Here is a 23,190-nt window from a genome sequence, read left to right on the forward strand (position 1 = left end):
GTCGGTTCTCGTGACCTAAAGGAGCACCAAATGGGACTGTTAACCATCTGTGATCTAGATCTCCTCATGAGTTGACACCCATCACAGGAGTACAGATTATGTCTTAAGTTTTAAACTTTGATATACTTTCTCTTAGCATTATAGAAATTAGACCTTTTTAACCATCGCACCATGACCTTTAAAACAACACCAAACATGAAGATGAACCCTTTGTAGCATCACAACATATGATATACCCAATGTTACATGTGTTTAGTATATTTCCAGTAACCAAAACCTTAAAGTAGAAGAGAGAGGGGGTGAAATACAGATCAGTTCCTGGGTATCCGTGACCCCTGTGGAGAGAGACAACAGGTCTCTCAAAAATAGACACAGAATGTGTTTTTTATTGTTTTATGGTCCAGCTCCAAAAACAAAACTTGTCCACCTGTCCTACACCCACCACACACCAACTTATTAGTGGAGAGGAGATAGAGTGATATCACCATTTAGTATATATGGGGATGATAAGTAGGCCAATGGGCAAGTTTGGCCAGGATGCCGGGGCACACCCCTACTCTTTTTTTCCGAATGACATCCTGTTATTTTTAATGACCACAGAGAGTCAGGACCTCAGTTTAACATCTCATTTCAAAAACGGTGCTTTTTGACATTATAGTGTCCCCATCACTATACTGGGGTGTTAGGACTCACACAGACCACAGGGTGAGCACCTCTACCAGCAGCAACCTGGTTTTCCCAGGTGGTCTCCCATCCAAGTACTGACTAGGCTCAACCCTGCTTAGCTTCAGTGGGCAAGCTGTATTGGGCACATTTGCATTTTACATAACAATGATTAATAGCTTATTTTTAAGAATATTTTCATTTTATGACTGCTACTAAAAAATCTATCTTAGTTACTGCTAACTGTGAGCTAGTGAACTAAATATTAATTTCATATCTGAAAATACAGTATAACACAGTTTTTGTATGTGAACAATGCAACTTTATAGACTATTGACAGAGGTTTTCCTGAGATTTTTCCTCGAATGTTTGCGCCCTGACAGGGTAAGATGTTATGTGTCTTTACTCCCTTAAACTCATCATCTCTCATTTTTGCTTCCCTTTTCCTGCTTTGCACAAAACATTTCTGATGTCCATCACATGCGTCAATGATCGGGTGAAAATAATAAACTTACTTTAGTCTCGTCATGTTTTCATAAACCAACTCAATCGCGTGTACTTTGTATGCGGCTGCGCACGGCAAAACAGTAGCGTACGGACATGAATGGGGGCGTGGACTTGAATTGGGGCGTGCATGCGTCTATATTGCATATAGATCCGTTTTGCCGCGATTGTCTTTGTAAAGGAATATACTAGTTAACTGCTAAAATGTAAACTTGAGATTTACACAGGGGCACGAAAGATTTACACTGGGGCACGTGCCCCAGTAAAAAGGGTCTAGCGACGCCGCTGGGGTTGGTTTATATCATCCATGCTGGCAAGTAACCTTGGAGTATTATCACTGGCCATTGCCAAGCCACTCCCTAGCAACCAAAGACAGTACCCTAGCAACAGAATTACCAAAACCAATATCTCTGTATCAGAACTTTGTATAGACATGGGGGTTGGATTGTTTACTTGTGGCTTGGAGTATAATCACTGGTCAATGCCACTTCACTCCCTAGCAACCAAATACAGTACCACAGCAACAGAATAAACAAAGCCTGTATGTCTGCATTAGAACATCGTAGAGACATTGGATTGTTTTACTTGTGACTCAGACTCACTGGTGGATGTTACCATGGCGAGCACCACTTCACATTTTCTTCAGAAAATGTACCCACCTAGTTATTATTATTATTATTATTACTATTATTATGTAAGGTAACTTCACAAGTATCTGAGCTTTGTGTTTTAAACAGAGATGGCGATAAAGAGTTACAGATTGCAGCTTGTGGAATTTTCAATATTTATCATAAATCAAGTTTAGTCTAATTTCACTTTGTGTTTTCTTCAGGTTATTGAAAAGTTCTTCTGCAGCTGAAGTCTTCAAGTATCTGAGTGAAACTCTTGGTATAAATCCTTTACTCCAGAGAGAACTGAATCTGAATGATCATAAACTAAACAACACAAGAGTGAAACAGATCTGTGATCTACTGATGGATAAACACTGTAGACTCAATACACTCATGTAAGTATTACAATACTCTTTTAGATCCTTAATAGCAATGTATTAATGCCTTGAGCTGCGATAAGCGTCACTGTTCCGATGATTTTAATGAAATTCTTGGCAGGAATTTATAAAACTGCATTTAGTATGCGTCATTAATAATGTCTAAAGTGAATCTGATCTTTTAATAGATGTGTTAGCATTGTGTTAATGTCCCGATGGTTTAAATGAAATTCTGGGCACTAATTAATAAAACGTGGCCTCGATTTAACTTAAACGAGGGAACGAGTTAATAAAACTTGACCACGATTTAGCTTAAACGAGGTAACGAATTACTAAAACGTGGGCATGATTTAGCTTAAACGAGGGAACGAATTAATAAAACGTGGGCACGATTTAGCTTAATCGAGGGAACGAATTACTAAAACGTGGGCACGATTTAGCTTAAACGAGGGAACGAATTAATAAAACGTGGGCACGATTTAGCTTAAACGAGGGAACGAATTACTAAAACGTGGGCACGATTTAGCTTAAACGAGGGAACGAATTAATAAAACGTGGGCACGATTTAGCTTAATCGAGGGAACGAATTACTAAAACGTGGGCACGATTTAGCTTAAACGAGGGAACGAATTAATAAAACGTGGGCACGATTTAGCTTAAACGAGGGAACGAATTACTAAAACGTGGGCACGATTTAACAATTCGTGAGAACGAATTGCTAATTCGTGGGCACGATTTAAATAAAAAGTTTTACCATGTCATGAGACGGCTCCGTATGAATTAAATATTCAGCACTGAGTGTAAGAGTTGAAGTAATCTGTGTTAGCACTTAACCTAAAGTCACATTAGCTACAAAAGTGAACGACACCGAGCGACACGCACTCCCTTGATGGGCGTTCCTTGGCTAGTTTCTAAAAGCGGTATCAAAAGTCACTTTAGAGGTATTGTTAAGTTACAAGAACGGTGTTTTTGGATTTTAAAGTATTTATTTCTTGATAAAAGTAACAAAATATATTAGATAAAATGCCAAACTTATCAGATACATAAATACGCATTTTCCGCCATCTTGAATTATTTTCTCAGACTCGACCACAGACCTACGTCACGCTGCTCCTTCACTCCGATTTGCAGTCGCTTTGTCACATCGCTCAGCATTTGCATACAATAGCCTGCTTGTCTATTTTGGCCCCTTCTTGCTCACGCAGCAGCGAGCTCGTCGCTGGCAAACGGCCACTTCCATTAAAATTAATGGTAGCCTGTCGCTCTGTCTCTTGTAGCTAATGTGACTGGGGGGTTAGCATAGATGAGGCATGGAGAGATAAAAACTACAGCAAGCGCAGCGTTGTGTCTCTCTGTCTGTTCATGATGTGCATGGGCACATGTGTGTGGGAATAATTATCATGTGTCATAGATGATTCTCTTTTTCATAGACAATGTTTGTTGTCTGAATTTACTGGGAAAAAACATTTATATTTATTAGTGCTGCACAATTAATCGCATTGCAATCGCGATGTCAGCCTGTGCGATTATGTGACAGCAAAATGTTGCAATTATATTAAATAAATAAATGTGTGGACTTGTTTACACAAACTTTCTGATAACAGTTTGATGATTTTCCTTGCTGTTTAAAAAAAGAAAGAAAAACGAACAAAAAAGGCAGTGCACGTGTGGCATGCAAGTGTGTGGCTTGCGTCGTCACTTGTGTGTGCACAGCGCGGAAATACCAGAGCGAAGATGGATGCAGAGGAGATTGACAGTGATCTAGTAGCTAAAAAAAACCTCTACGTCTGTTGTAAGGATGTATTTAGGATTACTGACACTGAGCAGTTGCTACATCACGTGGCAATTCGAAAACATTTCTAGTTTTACACATTTTATCATTATCACTAAACTCTGTGTGGATTTTCTTTAAAACCCATCAAGTTGACTCATGATACCTTTTATTATAATCGCAACCGCACACCGCAATATTAGCATCAATAATCGCAATGGGAAAAATTACCCAAATCGTGCAGCCCTAATATTTATTTTGTTTTCTTTCTCTTTAGGTTGAATAACAGCTGTATTACAGCAGAAGTTTGTGCTGATCTGATGTCAGCTTTTAATTCAAATCCTTCACATATAAGACATCTGGATCTGAGTGGAAATAAACTTGAAGACTCAGGAATGAAGATGATCTCTGATCTGTTGACAAATCCACAATGTAGACTGGAAAAACTAAAGTATGTGTTTACATTATTGTACTTTACAATGAAATAAAATAATAATAAAATAATTTATGATCTTCTGTTAGATTGTTTTAGGTTGAGATTTTATATTGCCAGTATGTTTAAAAAACTGTTAAGCCTCACCGTCCCGAATACGGGACACCTAAGTTTGCATTAATATTGTTAATGTAAATTTTAATCTATCACTACAAACTATGTATTGTTGGAAAGGTCTAAGCCTCCAGAATAGACATTTCAACAGTGTTTTATAAAATAAATATGTAGGGAGAGTAATTGATTCATTTATGAAGACAGTGTGCCTCAAAAAATTTATTTTCTGCTAAATGTCACTGTCCCACCAGCCGGACAACTACATTTACTTCAATGTTTACAAATGAATTCTTATCTAATCGTGACAAACTGTATATTGTTTGAAAGCTCCAAGAGTGTAGATTTAACTCAGTAGGGTGGGGTGATGCTTAAAAGGTTAATATTAACAATAGTACTTGACATCATTTATTTCTAAATAGGTTTTGATTTCAGTGTTTATTTATAATGTTAATTTTGGCATGAATAAAACAAAACCCTTTAAAAAGTTTTTTTATTATTTCCAGACTCTCAGACTGTAGTATTGAAGAAGGTGGTTATGAATCTTTGTCTAAAGCTGTGAAATCAAACCCATCACATCTGACAGAGCTGGATCTCAGTGGAAATGATCCTGGAGAATCAGGAGTCAAACTCATCCATGATTTAATACAAGATCAAAACTGTGCACTGAAGAAAGTCAGGTGACCACAGCTTTAAAATATTAACACAACAGACACAAATGTGAGGTCTATAGTCTTTAAATAATATTGAGAACAGACACGCTCAACTCCCTAGTAGTTTATGGGTGCGAGTAATAAAAAAGTGTCAAGATAAAAAAGGAAAAACTGCACTCTCAAAATATAATTTCAACGATTAATTTATCACATGTCCACACAGACGCGTTTCGGCCTAAGCCATCATCAGGTCTATAGTCTTTCACACACACACACACACACACACACACACACACACACACACACACACACACACACACACACACACACACACACACACACACACACACACACACACACTCACACACATTCTGGTTTCCATGTTTTGTGGGGACATTCCATAGACGTAATGCATTTTATACCACATAAACTGTATATTCTATTCCCCTTACCTACCCCATTCCCTAACCCCAACCATCACAGAAACCCTTCTACTACTTCACATTTTCAATAAACATCATTCTGTTTGATTTATAAGCATGTTTCCTCATGCGGACATCAAAATGTCCCCACAAGGTCACAAAAACACTGGTATTCCTATCTTTATGGGGACAATTGGTCCCCACAACGTGATAATTACCAGGTACACACACACACACGCAAACACACACACGCACACACACACACACACACACACGCACACAATAGAATAGAATAGGATTACTGGTTTCAGCATGTATGGCATCAGAACTTGCTAACAGCTTGATGTGTACTGATGTGTGAATGTTATCTTACTGGTATAACGAAAAAAACAACATTTTTTGTGTGAACAGCACATTTTTATATTCACTACTAAAGTCATTCTGGTAAATTCGTGTTAATTTACCAAAATAACTGTCTGAAAGAGTCTTATAGCTGAAAAAAAAAAAAAATATATATATATATATATATATATGAAAATACAATATATAAATCAGACAAAAGAACCAGAGCTGGAAATAGAAAATTATTTCCTTAAGGGAAAATTACACTTAAGGTGCTTTATGCAACTGGAACCTCATCAGCTCTGCTTATTTGTGACCCTGAACTAATTTGCTCTGCTCTTGGTATATTGCATTGATCATTTTGAAAATCAGCTGTTTGTCTGTGTGCCTTTTTAGTAAATAACACACATATATTACAACTCCCATTTGCACTTTTTTGGAATTGAGCTCTCACACTAATTTGCCCCGTTTAGTAAATCTGGCCCTTAAACTGCAATTCATCGACTGGCTGCTAGATGCTGGCTCCAAAAGGGAGTCAATCCCATAGACCCCCCATGTTGAAATGCCCGATTTCACAGCGGAAATACATGTTTATATTTTTTGTAACACATCCCATTAAATTATATTAAGCCTTAAATTTCTGCATAATTTTTTGGGGCGAGCTAGGCAGGTTGGTTTCAGCAAACAGGCACATTAGCTTTACCCACGGCATGTCTTTTTGCCCATTTTTGGTTATACGCGAGTGACACCCTGCTTTGCCAGCTTTGGGCTTCAAATAAGCTTTTTTCACATCTATGGGTGATCTCACAGACATCAAGTCCATATTTTTTTTTTACAGTCAATGGTTTTGACTAATTTTGCTTCTGACATGTGTAAGACATTTTTTTCTTAGTTATTCAGACACATTTCTCTAAACTAGATTTAATACTGTTTAACAGTAGGGGTGCACGGATCCCATACTTAGGATTAGAATTGGGGACAATCCAGACCTCAGAGATTGATTTGCCATCAGACTCTCTTTTAAACATCCAGCAGTTTTCTTCATTCTTCATTTATTGCATTGACACTTGAACCATTTAACTTCATACACCACTGGACCAATATATTGAGTATAACACAAAAACAATATGATGTTGAGATGTAAAGTGATGTTGTTGTGTTTGTAGATTTGTGAAGAGTGATGCTGCAGAAGAAGCTTGTGTTTATCTGAATGAAGTTCTTGATGTTCATCCATTACTGGTTAAAGAACTGAATCTGAGTGATAATAAACTGGGAGATCTGGATGGAGAGAAACTCTCAGCTCTATTGATGGACTCTCATAGTAAAGTGAAGAAAATCATGTGAGTTGACTCTTCATACAGTACAGTATAGTACAGACTGTCAGATGATGATGATGATGATGTTGTTTCCTCTGTTTAGACTGAATGATTGTGAGCTGACAGAGAAACAATGTTCAGCTGTAGCTGCTCTTCTCTCCTGTGTGAAAGAGATTGAGATGAACAACAGTCGTCTGATGGATTCAGGAGTTAAACAGATCTGTGATGAACTCAAGAAACCTCAATGTCAACTACAGATACTCAAGTAAGGAAACATCTATCAGCACATATACATCATCAAATACAACAATCATAAGAATAAGTATATACTAACAGTTTGTATTTGTGTCTTTACATTGAAAATCATATCTCATCAGTACTGTTAGTTCAAATGTGACCCTGAACCACAAAACCAATCATAAGTTGCACTTGTATATTTGTAGCAATAGCCAAAAATATATTGTGGGTCAAAATTATAGATTTGTATTTTGTGCCAAAAATCATTAGGATATTATGTAAAGATCATGTTCCATGATAAATTTCCTACTGTGAATATATTAAACTTCTTTGCCAAATTGTTGTGAGGGCGCAATTCAAAAAAGCATCCTTGATTTTTTTTCTCTAGACTATCTGATTGCAGTATTGGAGAAGAAGGTTATGTTGCTTTATGTTCAGCTGTGAGATCAAACCCATCACATCTGATAGAGCTGGATCTCAGTGGAAATGATCCTGGAGAATCAGGAGTCAAACACATCTATGATTTAATACAAGATTCCAAATGTGCACTGAAGACTGTCAGGTGAGTCATGTTAAAACAATACAAAATAAAACATGTATATACAACAATTATATAGTTATTATTTTGGTAAAATATTAACATAATCTATTGTTACACCAAAATTGACAAAGTGATTCAATATATTTTTTAATAGTTTATTTCTAAATATTTTTCATCACCAATGCTCTTGTACCCTAAAGCAACATTTTTTTTTTTGCATTTTAATTGTATTGTATTTGAATCACGTTTAATTAAATTAAATTTCACTTTCTGTTTTTTTCAGGTTATTGAAAAGTTCTTCTGCAGTGAAAGCTGTTGAGTATCTGACTAAAACTCTTGGTATAAATCCTTTACTCCAGAGAGAACTGAATCTGAATGATCATAAACTAAACAACACAAGAGTGAAACAGATCTGTGATCTATTGAAGGATAAACACTGTAGACTCAACACACTCATGTAAGTATTACAATACTCTTTTACATTTCATCTTACATTGTGTGACATCTGATTCTGATGAAGACTCTCATGATGAAGATTTAGGGCTTACTCGCATTATACTAAACTGGATCTAACTGTACCCAAGTACGATTGTAGAGGTCTGAAAATCCAGCATGCTTTTTGATCTTTACCTGAGTACACTTACGTCATTAAAAGATCTGATTGTTTTGAAGAAAACTGGAATATATGCGTACTAGAGTTCATTGTATTATGGGTTTATGGCTGTTTTGGTGTGTTTGAAATCATTCCCATCGCATAGGTCAATAAGCAGAGAGCAACTGGAGAGCAGACTGCTCCTAATATCACATACTCACCTCATCCCCCACAAAGCTATGGGTGTTCCTGGAACGGAGCTACTATACCTCTCAGACAGGTTATTTAGAGTATCCTGAAGAGGTGACGTCTCCGAACCCCATTGTCTCAGTCCCAGGGTACCTCAAGGCTCAGTGCTTGGACCACTGCTCTTTTTTATATACATGACATCCCTGGGTTCTATCATTTGGAAACATGGCTTTTCTTACCACTGCGGATGACACACATTTGTCGGATGATCAAACAGTCCAACAGTTTCTGCCTGAATCTCAGCATGCTTGAGGGACATCTCACTATGGATGAAGGATCATCACCTCCAACTAAACCTTGCCTAGACAGAACTACTAATTTGCTTTTAAATCTTCCTTGCAGTTATTAACTCATTCCCTGCCATTGATGAGTCATCTCATCAATTAAGAGAAAAGATTTCCCTGCCAATGACGCACAACAAATGCTAGCGGGCAACTTAAAAAAATGGTGGGGAATGAGTTAATGTCATAAACCGAACAGTCATCACAGCGCACATGATGTCAAACACACCTCTGTTATCTGGGGTTGTTTTGGATGCGTTGAGATGCTGTTGCATGTTTTGTGCTACGTGTATCACAATGTTTTAAATGTTTAAACCGTGCCTTTTGCAGCCATTTTGCTAAATGTTTTGCCACTCAACCAGCGAGCTCAGGCATGGTCATGTGGAAACGTGAAGTCAATGCATACCCTCTACATACACATGAGTTAACAAGATACACCTACAATTAAGAACAAGGACCAATAAATACAGAACTTCAAAATGAGACACATGGTCAGGGGAAATCCAAGACAAGACTGATCATTACAAAAACTTATCCCGTCCAAATAGGGCTTTAGTTGACTGTGATCAGTAGATGTTTATTTTGTCGTTTGTTTTCTTTCTGTTTAGGTTGAATAACAGCTGTATTACATCTGAGGGTTGTGCTGACCTGATGTTAGGTTTTAATTCAAATCCTTCACATATAAGACATCTGGATCTGAGTGGAAATAAACTTGAAGATTCAGGAATGAAGAAGATCTCTCATCTGTTGACAAATTCACTATGCAAACTACAGACACTCAGGTACTGCTTTTTTATATAAATGTGCAAATATCTAATTAATTATAATAATTTTCATGAGAAATAAAATCTGTTGATGTTGATGCAGCATTTTCATTCTTATTTGACGGTTGGCACATTCTGACTTCGTAAAAAAAATTAATTCACGTTTTGACCTCTGTTGTATGCTATGCACTGGCTTTGAAACCACTTAATTTAAAAAAATAATGAAACGTGGCACACAGATGAAGAGACCATTTGATTAACACCAGAGATCTTAAACTCCTCTACTGCCAACAAGTGTTCAAAGTTTTACTTATGTTTGTGTTTTTAACTTTTGAACTTTAGGGTTGGAAAAAATGTTTCTCCACCAATTCCATGGCTAATGACGAACCTTTTCTTCATTTCCTAGTCTCTCAGACTGCAGTATTGGAGAAGAAGGTTATGTTGCTCTATGTTCAGCTGTGAGATCAAACCCATCACATCTGACAGAGCTGGATCTCAGTGGAAATGATCCTGGAGAATCAGGAGTCAAACTCATCTATGATTTAATACAAGATCCAAAATGTACACTCAACACTGTCAGGTGATCACAGCTTTAAAATGTTAACACATCAGACACAAAAGTGATGTCAGGTATATGAAACTTGGTCAAGCTGACAAAAAAGATTTTTTATAGAATGAAAATTTCAATTAGAATGCAGGGATCACTTACAACAAGTTATGTTTTATAAAGAAAATAAATTGTGACCCATCATGTCTAAAAGAATATAAATGCACTTGGTCTAATTATGAGCTATAGGCAAAAGTCAATTTTGGTTGTATTTGCTGTTTTCATAGAAATAAGTACATTAAGCCCCTGTCTAGCTATCCCAAATGCTTCAAATGGTAATTAAACATCTAAAATTATCAATTTTTTTATCTTATTTTCTGAGAGGTGTACCAGGCTAAATTCTAAACCTAATACAAAGTATGCGAGTACATTGGGCATGCCTCTGATGTTTTGCTTTCAGTTTTAGGAATGCAGGAATGAGAAAATAAAGTACAGAACTTTACTCAATTTGCCAGGAGGGGGTCACAATTAAACAATTAAGACACAAATGTGAACCCTAACACATTTACTGCAGTGAAACTTATAATTTGTTACATTTATATAGCGCTTTACATATGAATGGGGAATCTCCTCAACCACCACCAATGTGCAGCATCCACCTGGATGATGTGACGGCAGCCATATTGCGCCAGAACACCCACCACACACCAGCTTATTAGTGGAGAGGAGATAGAGTGATATCACCATTTAGTATATATGGGGATGATAAGTAGGCCAATGGGCAAGTTTGGCCAGGATGCCGGGGCACACCCCTACTCTTTTTTTTCCGAATGACATCCTGTTATTTTTAATGACCACAGAGAGTCAGGACCTCAGTTTAACATCTCATTCAAAAGACGGTGCCTTTTGACATTATAGTGTCCCCATCACTATACTGGGGTGTTAGGACTCACACAGACCACAGGGTGAGCACCTCTACCAGCAGCAACCTGGTTTTCCCAGGTGGTCTCCCATCCAAGTACTGCCCAGGCTCAACCCTGCTTAGCTTCAGTGGGCAAGCTGTATTGGGCTACAGGGTGATATGGCTGCTGAAACAGTTTGGCACAGTTTCCCAGACATGGTTTAGATTAATCCAGGACTAGGTCTTAGTTTTATTAGGACATTTAAGTAGTTTTTCCCAGTAAACAATACCATTGTGCATCTTGAGACAAAACAATGACACTGGCATGGCAATGACACTGGTATTTGCAAGATGTTTTTAAATTAGGCAGCTCAAACATGCATTATAGTCTGGGACTAGGATAAGCCCTGTCTGGGAAATCACCCCTTAGTCATTAAACATAATACATCACTGGACCAATAGATGGAGTATAACACAATAACAATATGATGTGATGTAAAGTGATGTTGTTGTGTCTGTAGATTTGTGAAGAGTCGTGCTGCAGAAGAAGCTTGTGCTCATCTGAATCAAGTTCTTGATGTTCATCCATTACTGGTAAAAGAACTGAATCTGAGTGATAATAAACTGGGAGATCTGGATGGAGAGAAACTCTCAGCTCTATTGATGGACTCTCATAGTAAAGTGAAGAAAATCATGTGAGTTGACTCTTCATACAGTACAGTATAGTACAGACTGTCAGATGTATTAGTAGATGATGATGATGATGATGATGTTTCTTCTGTTTAGACTGAATGATTGTGAGCTGACAGAGAAACAATGTTCAGCTGTAGCTGCTCTTCTCTCCTGTGTGAAAGAGATTGAGATGAACAACAGTCGTCTGATGGATTCAGGAGTCAAACAGATCTGTGATAAACTCAAGAATCGTCAATGTCAACTACAGATACTCAAGTAAGGAAACATCTAGCATCACATTATCTACACTCATTTTCAATCATACAGGTTTGGTATTTATGTTGTTTGTAATTTGGGCATCAGTTATTTAAATAGCATTTGAATGCACGCTCGCTTTCCGTACTTTCCGGACTATAAGCCGCACCGGAGTAAGCCGCATCATTCAAAAATGTGTCATTAAGACGAAATAACATATATAAGTCACAGTGGACTATACGTCACGTTTATTTAGAAAATTATTTCACAAAATCCAAGCCGAAGAACAGACATTTAATCTGGAAAGGTAAGTTATTCAACTAAACAATAGCAGACAGAACAGCAGGCTGAATAGATATCTGTACGTTAAAGTATTATTATCAGTTATTTAAATGATAAACCAGCATACAGAACTTACCTGAAAGGTTGAATAGGCTAAATTAACAGAACAAGCCAACTAGCATGAAGTTCGCATACTCATCATTCCACATTACTGAATCCATTGAATTACATAAATACAGGAGCAGCATATGGCGGATGTCTCTTGCCTCATTAATGTCAAAATTAATTCATGCTGACTTACAAGGCGCACCTGACTGTAAAACGCAGCACCAGCCAAGTTATGAAAACAAACATGGCCTATAGACCGAAAAATACGGTAACCTTAAATGTGATGTCTTAAACCCTCGACAAGAACAAGTCAGAAAAGGCAGAGAAGAGGAGATAGGAGGGGAAAGCTAATGGAGGAGATGCTATGCTGTTACAAAGCTTACTGAAGCTCATGGTAACTTATATATCATTGTCAAGGATTGCTATGACAAAATATATCCCCAACATTAGAGGTATGGACTGAGTATTTCTATACTCCCAGGCTACGTACAGAAGCACACACTAAGAAGCTTGCATACAGAGGGTCGCATTTATGACAATGCACACAAAATGTCCATGTCTTTTCATGTTGTTTTATGACACATAGACACAAAACAATCTCGACGTGTATTCTTGGATTACCATGTTGGAATTGGATTTGTGACATTAGTCTATATGAGGCTCCCTGCAGAACTCGCTCTTAATGCGACAGTAGCCCCTATTTTTCTGATAGAAAAAATATCCAATCTGTAACTGGAAAAACATTATATGAACCAAACTTTGAGTTTTATGACGCATTTAACCACTAATAAATGGTGAGTAGATCCAGTGTGGAGATGAGCAAGAGCAGTTGGCTTGCACGGAAATCCAGATTTTGTGATGAAAAAAATCCAGATCGATGTGACTTGTGCATTTAACCCATCTCAGTGAGTAGTGGGTGCACGCACAGAGCAGTAGACAGCTATACCAGTGCACATGGAGCAATTAGGGCTAAGCTTGCTCAAGGCACCACAGTCGCAACCTGCCGGTCAGGAGCCTCAAACTGGGAACTCTCTAACCACTAGGCCATGACTGCTGTTTTCATTTAACATAAATGTAAAATGATTTTATAATTGACCTTTAAACCTCTATGTAATGTGTGTTATAGTTTGTTTGATGTTGAATAGAGTCTGTACAGATGAGGCCTGTTTTGTATGGCTTATATAAAAGGTTTCTAATGTCATACATTTTTGAGATCTTGCTGCATTTATGTCAGGTGAAAACTTAAACGTGTCTTAAAACTTGTACACAGTAATTAGTGAACTTTGTAATTTAAGAATGTGCATGATTGTATTTAACTTACATAATAATTATTGATTAATTGTACCTTTAGTATATAAAGATTACCATATATATGGGCCAGGCATGTGAGGGGGGGTCCTGAGCTCCTGTCCCTTTGAACCTGGAGGGCCAAAGTGGCATTTTTGGCACTTTCTTTACAAAAGGCCATTTAATCTAATTATTAGTCATATTAATTAATAATAATTTAGCCGTAAAAAAAATGAGTCACAGGATGATTTATTGACCTCTTACCACAGCACAGTGCACAGTACAGGAGGATACACTCGAGTCCGCATTGACCGAAGAGGTATGCTACATATTATTTTACAAGAATGATGTAACGAGAGCATGCACAGCTTTGGATTATATTGCAGTGTGTAACCTCTCTAGAACGTTAGATGCAAGTAACTTTAGCTACAGAAAATGTTTATACAAAACATACAATATAAGCAATGATGCATACATGTTCACTCACTTCTTGTTGTTTGAGGGGGGGGAGGCAATTCACAGGCTTTGAGGAGTCCAGTCTTTGTTATTTGACTAAAAAACTATTCATACTTTAAATTACTATTATAACACTTAAAATTGTCTTTTCCTTTCTGTTTTGCCTTTGTATTTGTTTGCATTGTGTGCATGTGTGTTAGTAAGGTATGTGCCTTTTTATACTTTAAGCACCTGCCCCTCCAAACGTCTCTGCACGGCCCTGATATTGACTTTTTAAATTGATAAAAGTTTTGAACACCATTTTACCTCTAAAGAATAGAGCAATGTTTATAAAGATCATTTTAAAATAACAAATGTTTTTGTACTTTCTCTAGACTCTCAGACTGCAGTATTGGAGAAGCAGGTTATGTTGCTTTGTCTAGAGCTATAAGATCAAACCCATCACATCTGATAGAGCTGGATCTCAGTGGAAATGATCCTGGAGAATCAGGAGTCAAACACATCTATGATTTATCACAGAATCCCAAATGTGCACTGAAGAAAGTCAGGTGATCACAGCTTTAAATATTGAAACATCAGACACTGAAATGCACTTAAAAGATCAGAGGAATTTTATTAGTACCACATCATTCTCAAAAGTTTAAGATTTACTTTCAGATTGTATCAATAATATAAAAGGATTACTTTCACTTTCAAAAAAAAAATCAGATAATTTACTCACCCCTATGCCATCAAAGATGTTGATGTCTTTCTTTGTTCAGTTGAGAAGAAATTACGTTTTTTGGGGGAAAACATTTCAAGATTTTTCTCACTTTCTCAATAGACTTTATTGGACCTCACATGGGGGTGAGAAAATTATCTGGATTTTTTATGAAAGTGGAATATTAATTTAATATATTTTTTACCATCAATAGTATAATAACAGTTAACATACACTTTTTTTCTTCATTTACATTTATAAAGTTTCTTTATTGTGCTGATCACAAATAATAAAAATTTGTTTTTATTGTGTATGTATATATATATATATATATATATATATATATATATATATATATATATATATATATATATATATATATATATATATATATGTATCAATATATTTGGAATGCACCTTGACTATAAAACAAGAAAGGCAGGAAAAACAGACTAATGTGACTTTCTTTTCTGTCTGTAGATTATTGAAGAGTGATGCTGCAGAAGAAGCTTGTGTTTATCTGAATCAAGTTCTTGATGTTGATCCATTACTGGTAAAAGAACTGAATCTGAGTGATAATAAACTGGGAGATCTGGATGGAGAAAAACTATCAGCTCTATTGATGGACTCTCATAGTAAAGTGAAGAAAATCATGTGAGTTGACTTTTCATACAGTACAGTATAGTACAGACTGTCAGATGATGATGATGATGATGATGATGGTGATGATGATGATGATGATGTTGTTTGTTCTGTTTAGACTGAATGATTGTATGCTGACAGAGAAACAATGTTCAGCTGTAGCTGCTCTTCTCTCCTGTGTGAAAGAGATTGAGATGAACAACAGTCGTCTGATGGATTCAGGAGTCAAACAGATCTGTGATCAACTCAAGAATCCTCAATGTCAACTACAGATACTCAAGTAAGAAAACATCTAGCATCACATCATCTTCTTTTACAGATAATGATTCTGCAATAAGTCTATCTTTGACATTGATTTGTGTTTTAGCTCATTGTGGTTGTGCAGCCGATCACATGTACTGTAAACCTACAGTATATATATAAGCAATTTTATTGTGTTATATGTTAATGATATTAACGTACTCCAAGATTTTGTTGCACATGTTCACAGGTGAGTGTACTGTACATTTATTTACAGCAGGATGGATGTCAGGACTAAATTTAACTGTTAACTTATAATACAGTATGATATAGAGGCTTGCAACTAAAAAACTGAACACTGTATCATATTTTCAAGTGGACTATAAGATCACCATGCAATATGAACTATGAAAAATTAACTTTTATAACCATAAGAGGAGCTCACTACATTAAAGCGATAAGCAATTATGTAGGCTAAAGCAATACTTAACATCTTGTCATTTTGTCTATAAAATTTGACTAACGTTTTAATGTTTGTGCTTTCCTTTTCTATGTCATTGCAATGTAAATCGACATTGAGCTCTGGAGCTTGAGCAATATAAATATCACATTATTATTATTATTTTATTGATCTATGCTATGCATTTAGTTAAAGATTAATTTTATTGTCACAACGTACTGTATATGCAATACATCAATGTTATACAGTATATGTTTATATGTAAGGGATAATGTAGAGGCAGCCGGTAGTTATCGGGAAATAAGCCCCGACAGTGTGATCAGAACCCGAAGCGAAGCGGAGGGTCTTGTATCCCCTGACAGGATGATAATAAAAGCAATGTTATTTGTAAAATAATAAAAAGTGTTTATTTCTCTTCTCTAGACTCTCATGCTGTAGTATTGGAGAAGAAGGTTATGTTGCTTTGTCTAAAGCTGTGAGATCAAACCCTTCACACCTGACAGAGCTGGATCTCAGAGGAAATGATCCTGGAGAATCAGGAGTTAAACTCATCCATGATTTAATACAAGATCCCAAATGTGCACTGAAAAAAGTCAGGTGAGTATTCTGATAATGATATACAGTCAGACTCTTTGTAAACCTTTTCAGCTTCTATCCAGGGAAGACACCTAAATGATTGTTTACAAAAAATGAAAATTATCTTATAGTTTTCTCTTAAAAATCAAAATCATCAGCTGAACACAATAGGAGTTATATTAAATATTATCCTACCACAGCCTCCACATGTAGATACACTTATTATCTCATTGGTTCTTGTGTGTCATGTGATGAAACGGGACTATTACAACTAGTCACAAGGCACACAAGAACTGATGAGAACTGACCAGTCATGCTACACACATCCTGCAAAGTGAAGACAAAACTTTTTGATTTCCCCCTGGTGGCTGGCTGCTGTATAGGTCATAAACCTCACCCTCTCCATGTAAACGCATGTGAGGTGAATCAAATTAAACATCAAATCTTTTTTTTTTCAAAGATGGTTTCTGTTTTTTTAGTTATTACCTATTAGACTGATAAACACAAGTGCCTTTGAAGGATTGTTTTTTCTAAGTTTGGTTTATGTTAGTTAGATGCTATTTGACAACATGATTTGTGTGTCTGTAATTGAGTCAAATGGGAAAATAGGCGGGGCCTTGATACCTCATCGTTACAGCTGCCATTTTGGGGATACTTGATGGACGACAAGTCTCCATAGACCTGCATTGTAGAGGTCTTCTCGGGTCCAAAGAAATGTACCTGACCCGAAATGATCCGAATCACTTCATACCCGAACCCGACGTGCATAAATCATTTTTTTTTAAAGAAAGACCCGACCCGAGGCAAACCCGAGAAAATTAGACCCGAGTCCGACCCGAACTAGTGAAAAAATGTTTTAACCCGACTGGAACCGAATGTAAACGGCACTGACGTGTGTGCATTCTGCAGACCCACGCGCAGCAGTCAGATAGAAAGAAACTCCGGTGGCCTTGCAACCAATTTGGCGAGCTGCTCCATTCGTTTTACTTTGTTATCTGACGACGACACCAACGTAACCGCTAAAATGTACATTTATAATTGACTGACATGTTTGTCTCAACGAAAATGAACCTTCCGACAACCACACAATGTCGCAAGCGCTCTTGGCAAACAGATGAGAGGTTTGAAAAGGACATTGAGGCACACAGGCGAGAGAGTTCGGGTCTTCTCGGGTCCGTTCAGAAAAAACACATTCATTTTTAAATTACCCGAGACCCGATGCCGCTATTATTGTACCCGACCCGTGTCCGAGGCACATGTGAAACTTTTAGACCCGAACCAGATCGGGTCTCGGGTCGGACCTCGGGTTTTCGGATCTAAGTGGACCCGTGAAGACCTCTACTGCATTGTTCATTTTTGTACAAATGTGCCATAGGAGTGTATTTCACTCATATTGTCTGTTTACATTAACACACATTGTATATATTTCTAAACAAGCTAAAAATATTAATATTAGACCTAATTTCAGAAAACATTAATCAACCTATTGTAAATATTTATTTTATAATGAATGGATGGGATTGTGTTCATGTAAAGACATGAAGTCATATACAACTACATTAACACATAGTTGAGTGAAGAATTATTTTCATATTCTGGTGAACTGCTGCTTTAAAAGGCTTTGAAATGATAAAGTGTCATAGTGGGTTTACTCCAGGGGCCTCATTTATCAAGCGTGCGTACGAACAGAAGTGTGCGTAAAGTGTACGTAGGAACAGTTTTACGCAAAGTGTGGAATTTATCAAATTGCATGTATACGTAGAAATGTGTGTAAATATATTCACACCTCGGAGCATACTTACGCACAGAGTCCAGTGGTAGAATAGCGATACTACACAGGATCGCCCCCAGTGTGTAAAGAAGTGTGTATTGATTATCCACAAGCAGGTATTAAAATCATTCGTGTCAATATAGTAACAGCAAACCAGTGTTGAAGTTAATGGTTTATTTGTGATTTGTCCTCAAATTGGTGTCTACCCCTATAAATGAAAGCTCTGCGACAAATGCTTGGCACAGTGCAATGGCTTATTTTGTGTTATTAGAAGACTTGGCAAATTATCCATTCCGCCGAGAGCGCGTTTTCAAAGATCGCGCCGATGATGCTGGCTATATGCAGCTGTCCAATGTGGAAAGTAGCCTACTGTCGTTGTCTGTTCTCCTCCAGTTGCACTGATTTCACGTCGGTGTGCTGTGACGCAGGTTTTTTTTGACTGATCATTTCATTTCAAACCATTTTTTTATTTCTGTAAGTGTTCCCATTCAGATTTTTTTCTGTTGTTAGTCATTCCTCCCGCACTAAGTGAACCAAACAGGATGTGTTATTAGGATTCAACCTCATCCACCAACAACTAATTTCTGTGTCTGTAAAGTTCCTCTTTTTCTCTCTCTGCCATTATTGCGGTGAGGGAAAAAGCACAACCACGTGACATATAAAGGGAGGTGTTGTCACCATATATGGTTCATTGGAGGCGTTTCGGAATGCAAATGAACATGAACGTGCACGAGCATGGTGCTTAAGAACAAGTGGGATTTATCATCAAGGATTACTTACTGATGTGCATATGAACCTCGTGCGCACGTTTGATAAATCCCGATTTTTTTGTACTTATGCACATAATATAGAACATTTTCTATGCACTGTTGATAAATGAGGCCCCAGGTACTCAGGTTTTCTCCCACAGTCTAAAGACATGCAGGTGAATTGGAGAGCCAATTGTGCTTCTTCTAACTTGTTCATCAATCACCTTATGAATGAATTAGTTCTTGCCATGAAAATAGCCCTGGGTGCCCTGGAATTGGGTTAATAAATAAATAAATATTACCATTTTCAAAGAATCTACTATATTATGTTGTGACAGATAATCAAACTTCTGTTTCCAGAATATTACACAGTCGTTCAGCAGAAGAAGCTCATCAGTATCTGAATAAAGTTGTTGGTAAAGAGATTTTACTCCAGAGAGATCTGAATCTGAATGATCATATACTACAAGATTCAAGACTGCTACAGATCTGTGATCTACTGAAGGATAAACACTGTAGACTCAACACACTCATGTGAGTATTAAATCTTTATTTAAAGAGCCAGTAAGATGACAATTTTAAGCGTCCTATCACTGTTTATAAGTCCCGGACAACAGGTTTAAATGCATGCAAGGTCAAAAAACACTGTAATTTTCGCAAAATATAAATTTAAAATTACCCCATTTCTCAGAGGTCAGTGGCACAGACCAACAATAGTGCAACATTTATTGACCTAGTGCTAACATGATTTACTGAGAAGACATAATCGACATCAATACACATCATTCATCATTAATCCAAGCGATAAATACGACAACAGAAACTAACATTTTACACCCATTTAAGCATTAATGTAAACTAACCGGGTCATAGAAAAACGCTTGCTAACGTGACTCTCTGACAGTATATTATTGTTATATACTGTCAGCTAATATATGACAGTATATTATTGTGACCGGGCCTGTTATGCTGACCGGAATAATATATGACAGTATATTATTGGTCGGCATAAGAGTTTAAACAACAATATCATTCATCATTAATCCAAGCAATAAAAACGACGATAGACATTGTACACTCATTTAAGCAAGTATGTAGCTATAATCATACTTACAGGTTGTGGTTAGGAGACGCATGTTGTTCCAAATAAAGTGGGTACTGAACCATCTTTCATTGCCAAACATCTAAATCCCTCCGTTAAAAATTAATTTTAACCACTGATTCTTCACAGCCAGACACGTTTAGTATATCCCTCCTTGAAAAAGTCTCCTTTGGTAGTGAAAACAACACAAACTGAAAATACAGCGTGATATGATGTTTACACACTTACTAGCTGTGGGCAGGTCATAGTTTTTATTTCTCCCGCGGGCAGGGCTGTACAGTAGGCGGAGATTAGTATCTCGTGTGACGTGGATGCGTTCGTGTGACGTGGAAATGTCAAGCAGGAGATTCAGTCCATTTAACGACTTGTTTCAGCGATTCAGAGTCGAATCCCTACTTTAGAAGCCAATAACTTTATTAATCGTGCACTTTTTGGTTTAACTACTTTGCACATTGTTTACATTGATGGACAGCTACATGACACACTGCAATACAGGTCAGTTTCGATTTTAGATCTGTGTGGCTCTTTAAAGTCTCTAAACAAAAAGGAAATTTTTTATATAAAGGGTTTAAATGAAGAGGAAATGATTAATTTAAGTGTATTATTATTGTAATGTGATTGCTGGTTTTATTATTTGTCTTGTATTGAAATGAGTTTGTGAATGAAGTAAACATCTCGATTACGTATGTAACCTTGGTTCCCTGAGAAAGGGAAAGAGATGCTGCATCATGAAATGACACTATGGGGACATGCCAGCAAGCTGCCTAAACACTATCTCAATCACTGATTTATATTTTAATATATTTTTCCATGAATGTGTATTAAATAAATACCATAATGTCTATTATCTTTATTTCATAGCTTTTGTCTTGGTTGCACTGCTTCCAGTGGTGTATATTTATGATAGAGCATTTATCCAATCATATTTTACCCAGCGGCTGACATCATGTGTTGCCATGGTCAAAGAAATCTGCCTTTTCTCCACGAAGAAGACCTATTAATATATTTCTGAAAAGCCCTAACTAGACATAACATGCAAGTTTTTCATGGTACAACAACTTGTGAGGAGGAAGATTAAAGGCCTGTAGAACTAAGGGTCTTATTTGTTCAGGTCGGAACCTTTGGAATTTAACCCAATATCAGGTGAAGAATGATTTTAATATTTTTCAGAGCAAACCCCAAACAAGATGGGGATATAGAAAGTGCCTGTTAATCTCCTTCTCAGAGAGGTAATGGCAAGCAAAAAAGTCAGCTTAAGGATACACGTTTGTCTGAAGCTGACTGTAAAGGTTTGAAGGGAGCTAAAGAAAGCCATTCTAAAACTACTGCCAAGTCCTAGTTTGGAACTCTAGCATAGATGAAGGCCTCATCCTTAAAGCGGGAACATAAAACCAGAGGGAGCTTTCCTAAGGAGCCCTCAGATAGAGGTACATGAAAGGCTGAAATAACTGCAACCTTTAAAGTAGAGGGTGCAAGACCTGGTGTGATTTTTTTTTTGAAGAAATTCCAAAAACTGAAGCCCACGGGGCAGTTAACTGGATCGATGTCTATCACTACACCGAAGAGTGTAAGCCCTCTATTTATTGTATAAAGTTTCCTTGTGGATGGAGCTTGAGAATTGCTGGTTGTATTATAGATAAAAAAAATTACCCCCTAAAACCATGATCTCCGGCAAGTTCGGTGGGTATAAATGGACATTTTGAGACATACAATTGTGACATACCATCAACAGATTCAAGGCATGATTATTGCAGCACGTACCTTGAACTGGTCACAAACAGAAACCTTCATTTTATAATTTTAGACAGGATTAGTCATGTTTTTCTTTTGTGTCAATTTTCAGCTTTAAAGTGACACCATGTAATTTTTCAACCTTCATAATACATTTTCAAGACCCTTGTGATAGTACATCGACTTTAAATAGGTTGAATGACATGTCTACCATAGCCTGACGGGGTCTGTATCACTTTTACTCGTATTTTAAAACTTAGGGTTTGTGGTAGTAACCAGAGCACAAAAAAAACTACAAAATTCGACTGCTTTACGGCATACGTCACTTCCTCCACACAATTTGTTTTTAACGTGAATTTTGCTGGAGGCTACTTAAGGAGTGTAGAGAGCAGTTTCTATTATGTGACTCTGTGGCACAGTCTTTAGTGTCACGGACCTATGACACGGGCGACCCGGGTTCGATTCCCCTTTAAGGCAATTTATTATATAAACTGTTGATTCATACATAAATGCGATGTTCTTTATAAATTACGGCGATTATATTGCATATAGTTCCCTGTATTCAGATGCTGTGTTCACGTATTTACCTTTCTTTTTACTGTGTCTATGATATTTACATTACAATCCAGGATGCTATAGCACTCAAACTTGCTCACAGTGTAAAACCAAACCCTATTCATTCACCAATCAGATCCGAGCGTTTCTCTCTTCTCTCTTCCTCATTTGCTGCGTTCCGCTGTCACTCGCGTGACGTATTACAAAGCGGCAGACCTAAACGCATCGGTTTACTTGGATTTGGAGCGATTTTCACACAAAAAAGAGGAATAACGAGCGCCATTGCGGA

The 23,190-nt window shown here is 37.1% G+C and overlaps 1 protein-coding gene and 1 pseudogene across 31 annotated transcripts in view; one reads left to right on the forward strand and one right to left on the reverse strand.

Annotated features, from left to right (window-relative positions):
* Positions 1-23,190, forward strand: part of LOC129453021 (uncharacterized) — a 234,820-nt gene that overhangs the window by 148,357 nt on the left and 63,273 nt on the right. For 28 of the 31 annotated variants that reach the window (XM_073865319.1, XM_073865305.1, XM_073865313.1 and 25 more), the window contains 16 exons: positions 2,000-2,173; positions 4,204-4,377; positions 4,977-5,150; positions 7,054-7,227; positions 7,307-7,468; positions 7,829-8,002; positions 8,265-8,438; positions 9,712-9,885; positions 10,274-10,447; positions 11,837-12,010; positions 12,102-12,263; positions 14,750-14,923; positions 15,556-15,729; positions 15,836-15,997; positions 16,841-17,014; positions 19,874-20,047. In XM_073865319.1, coding sequence (XP_073721420.1) covers positions 2,000-2,173; positions 4,204-4,377; positions 4,977-5,150; positions 7,054-7,227; positions 7,307-7,468; positions 7,829-8,002; positions 8,265-8,438; positions 9,712-9,885; positions 10,274-10,447; positions 11,837-12,010; positions 12,102-12,263; positions 14,750-14,923; positions 15,556-15,729; positions 15,836-15,997; positions 16,841-17,014; positions 19,874-20,047 — 2,748 coding nt within the window. The remainder of the gene's footprint in view (positions 1-1,999; positions 2,174-4,203; positions 4,378-4,976; positions 5,151-7,053; positions 7,228-7,306; positions 7,469-7,828; positions 8,003-8,264; positions 8,439-9,711; positions 9,886-10,273; positions 10,448-11,836; positions 12,011-12,101; positions 12,264-14,749; positions 14,924-15,555; positions 15,730-15,835; positions 15,998-16,840; positions 17,015-19,873; positions 20,048-23,190) is intronic. The other 3 variants (XM_073865315.1, XM_073865330.1, XM_073865333.1) reach the window with 3 other exon arrangements.
* On the reverse strand, positions 11,391-11,507 carry LOC141363059 (5S ribosomal RNA; annotated as a pseudogene).

The sequence above is a fragment of the Misgurnus anguillicaudatus genome, unplaced genomic scaffold, assembly GCF_027580225.2.
Source record: "Misgurnus anguillicaudatus unplaced genomic scaffold, ASM2758022v2 HiC_scaffold_31, whole genome shotgun sequence".
Classification (NCBI taxonomy): Eukaryota; Metazoa; Chordata; class Actinopteri; order Cypriniformes; family Cobitidae; genus Misgurnus; species Misgurnus anguillicaudatus.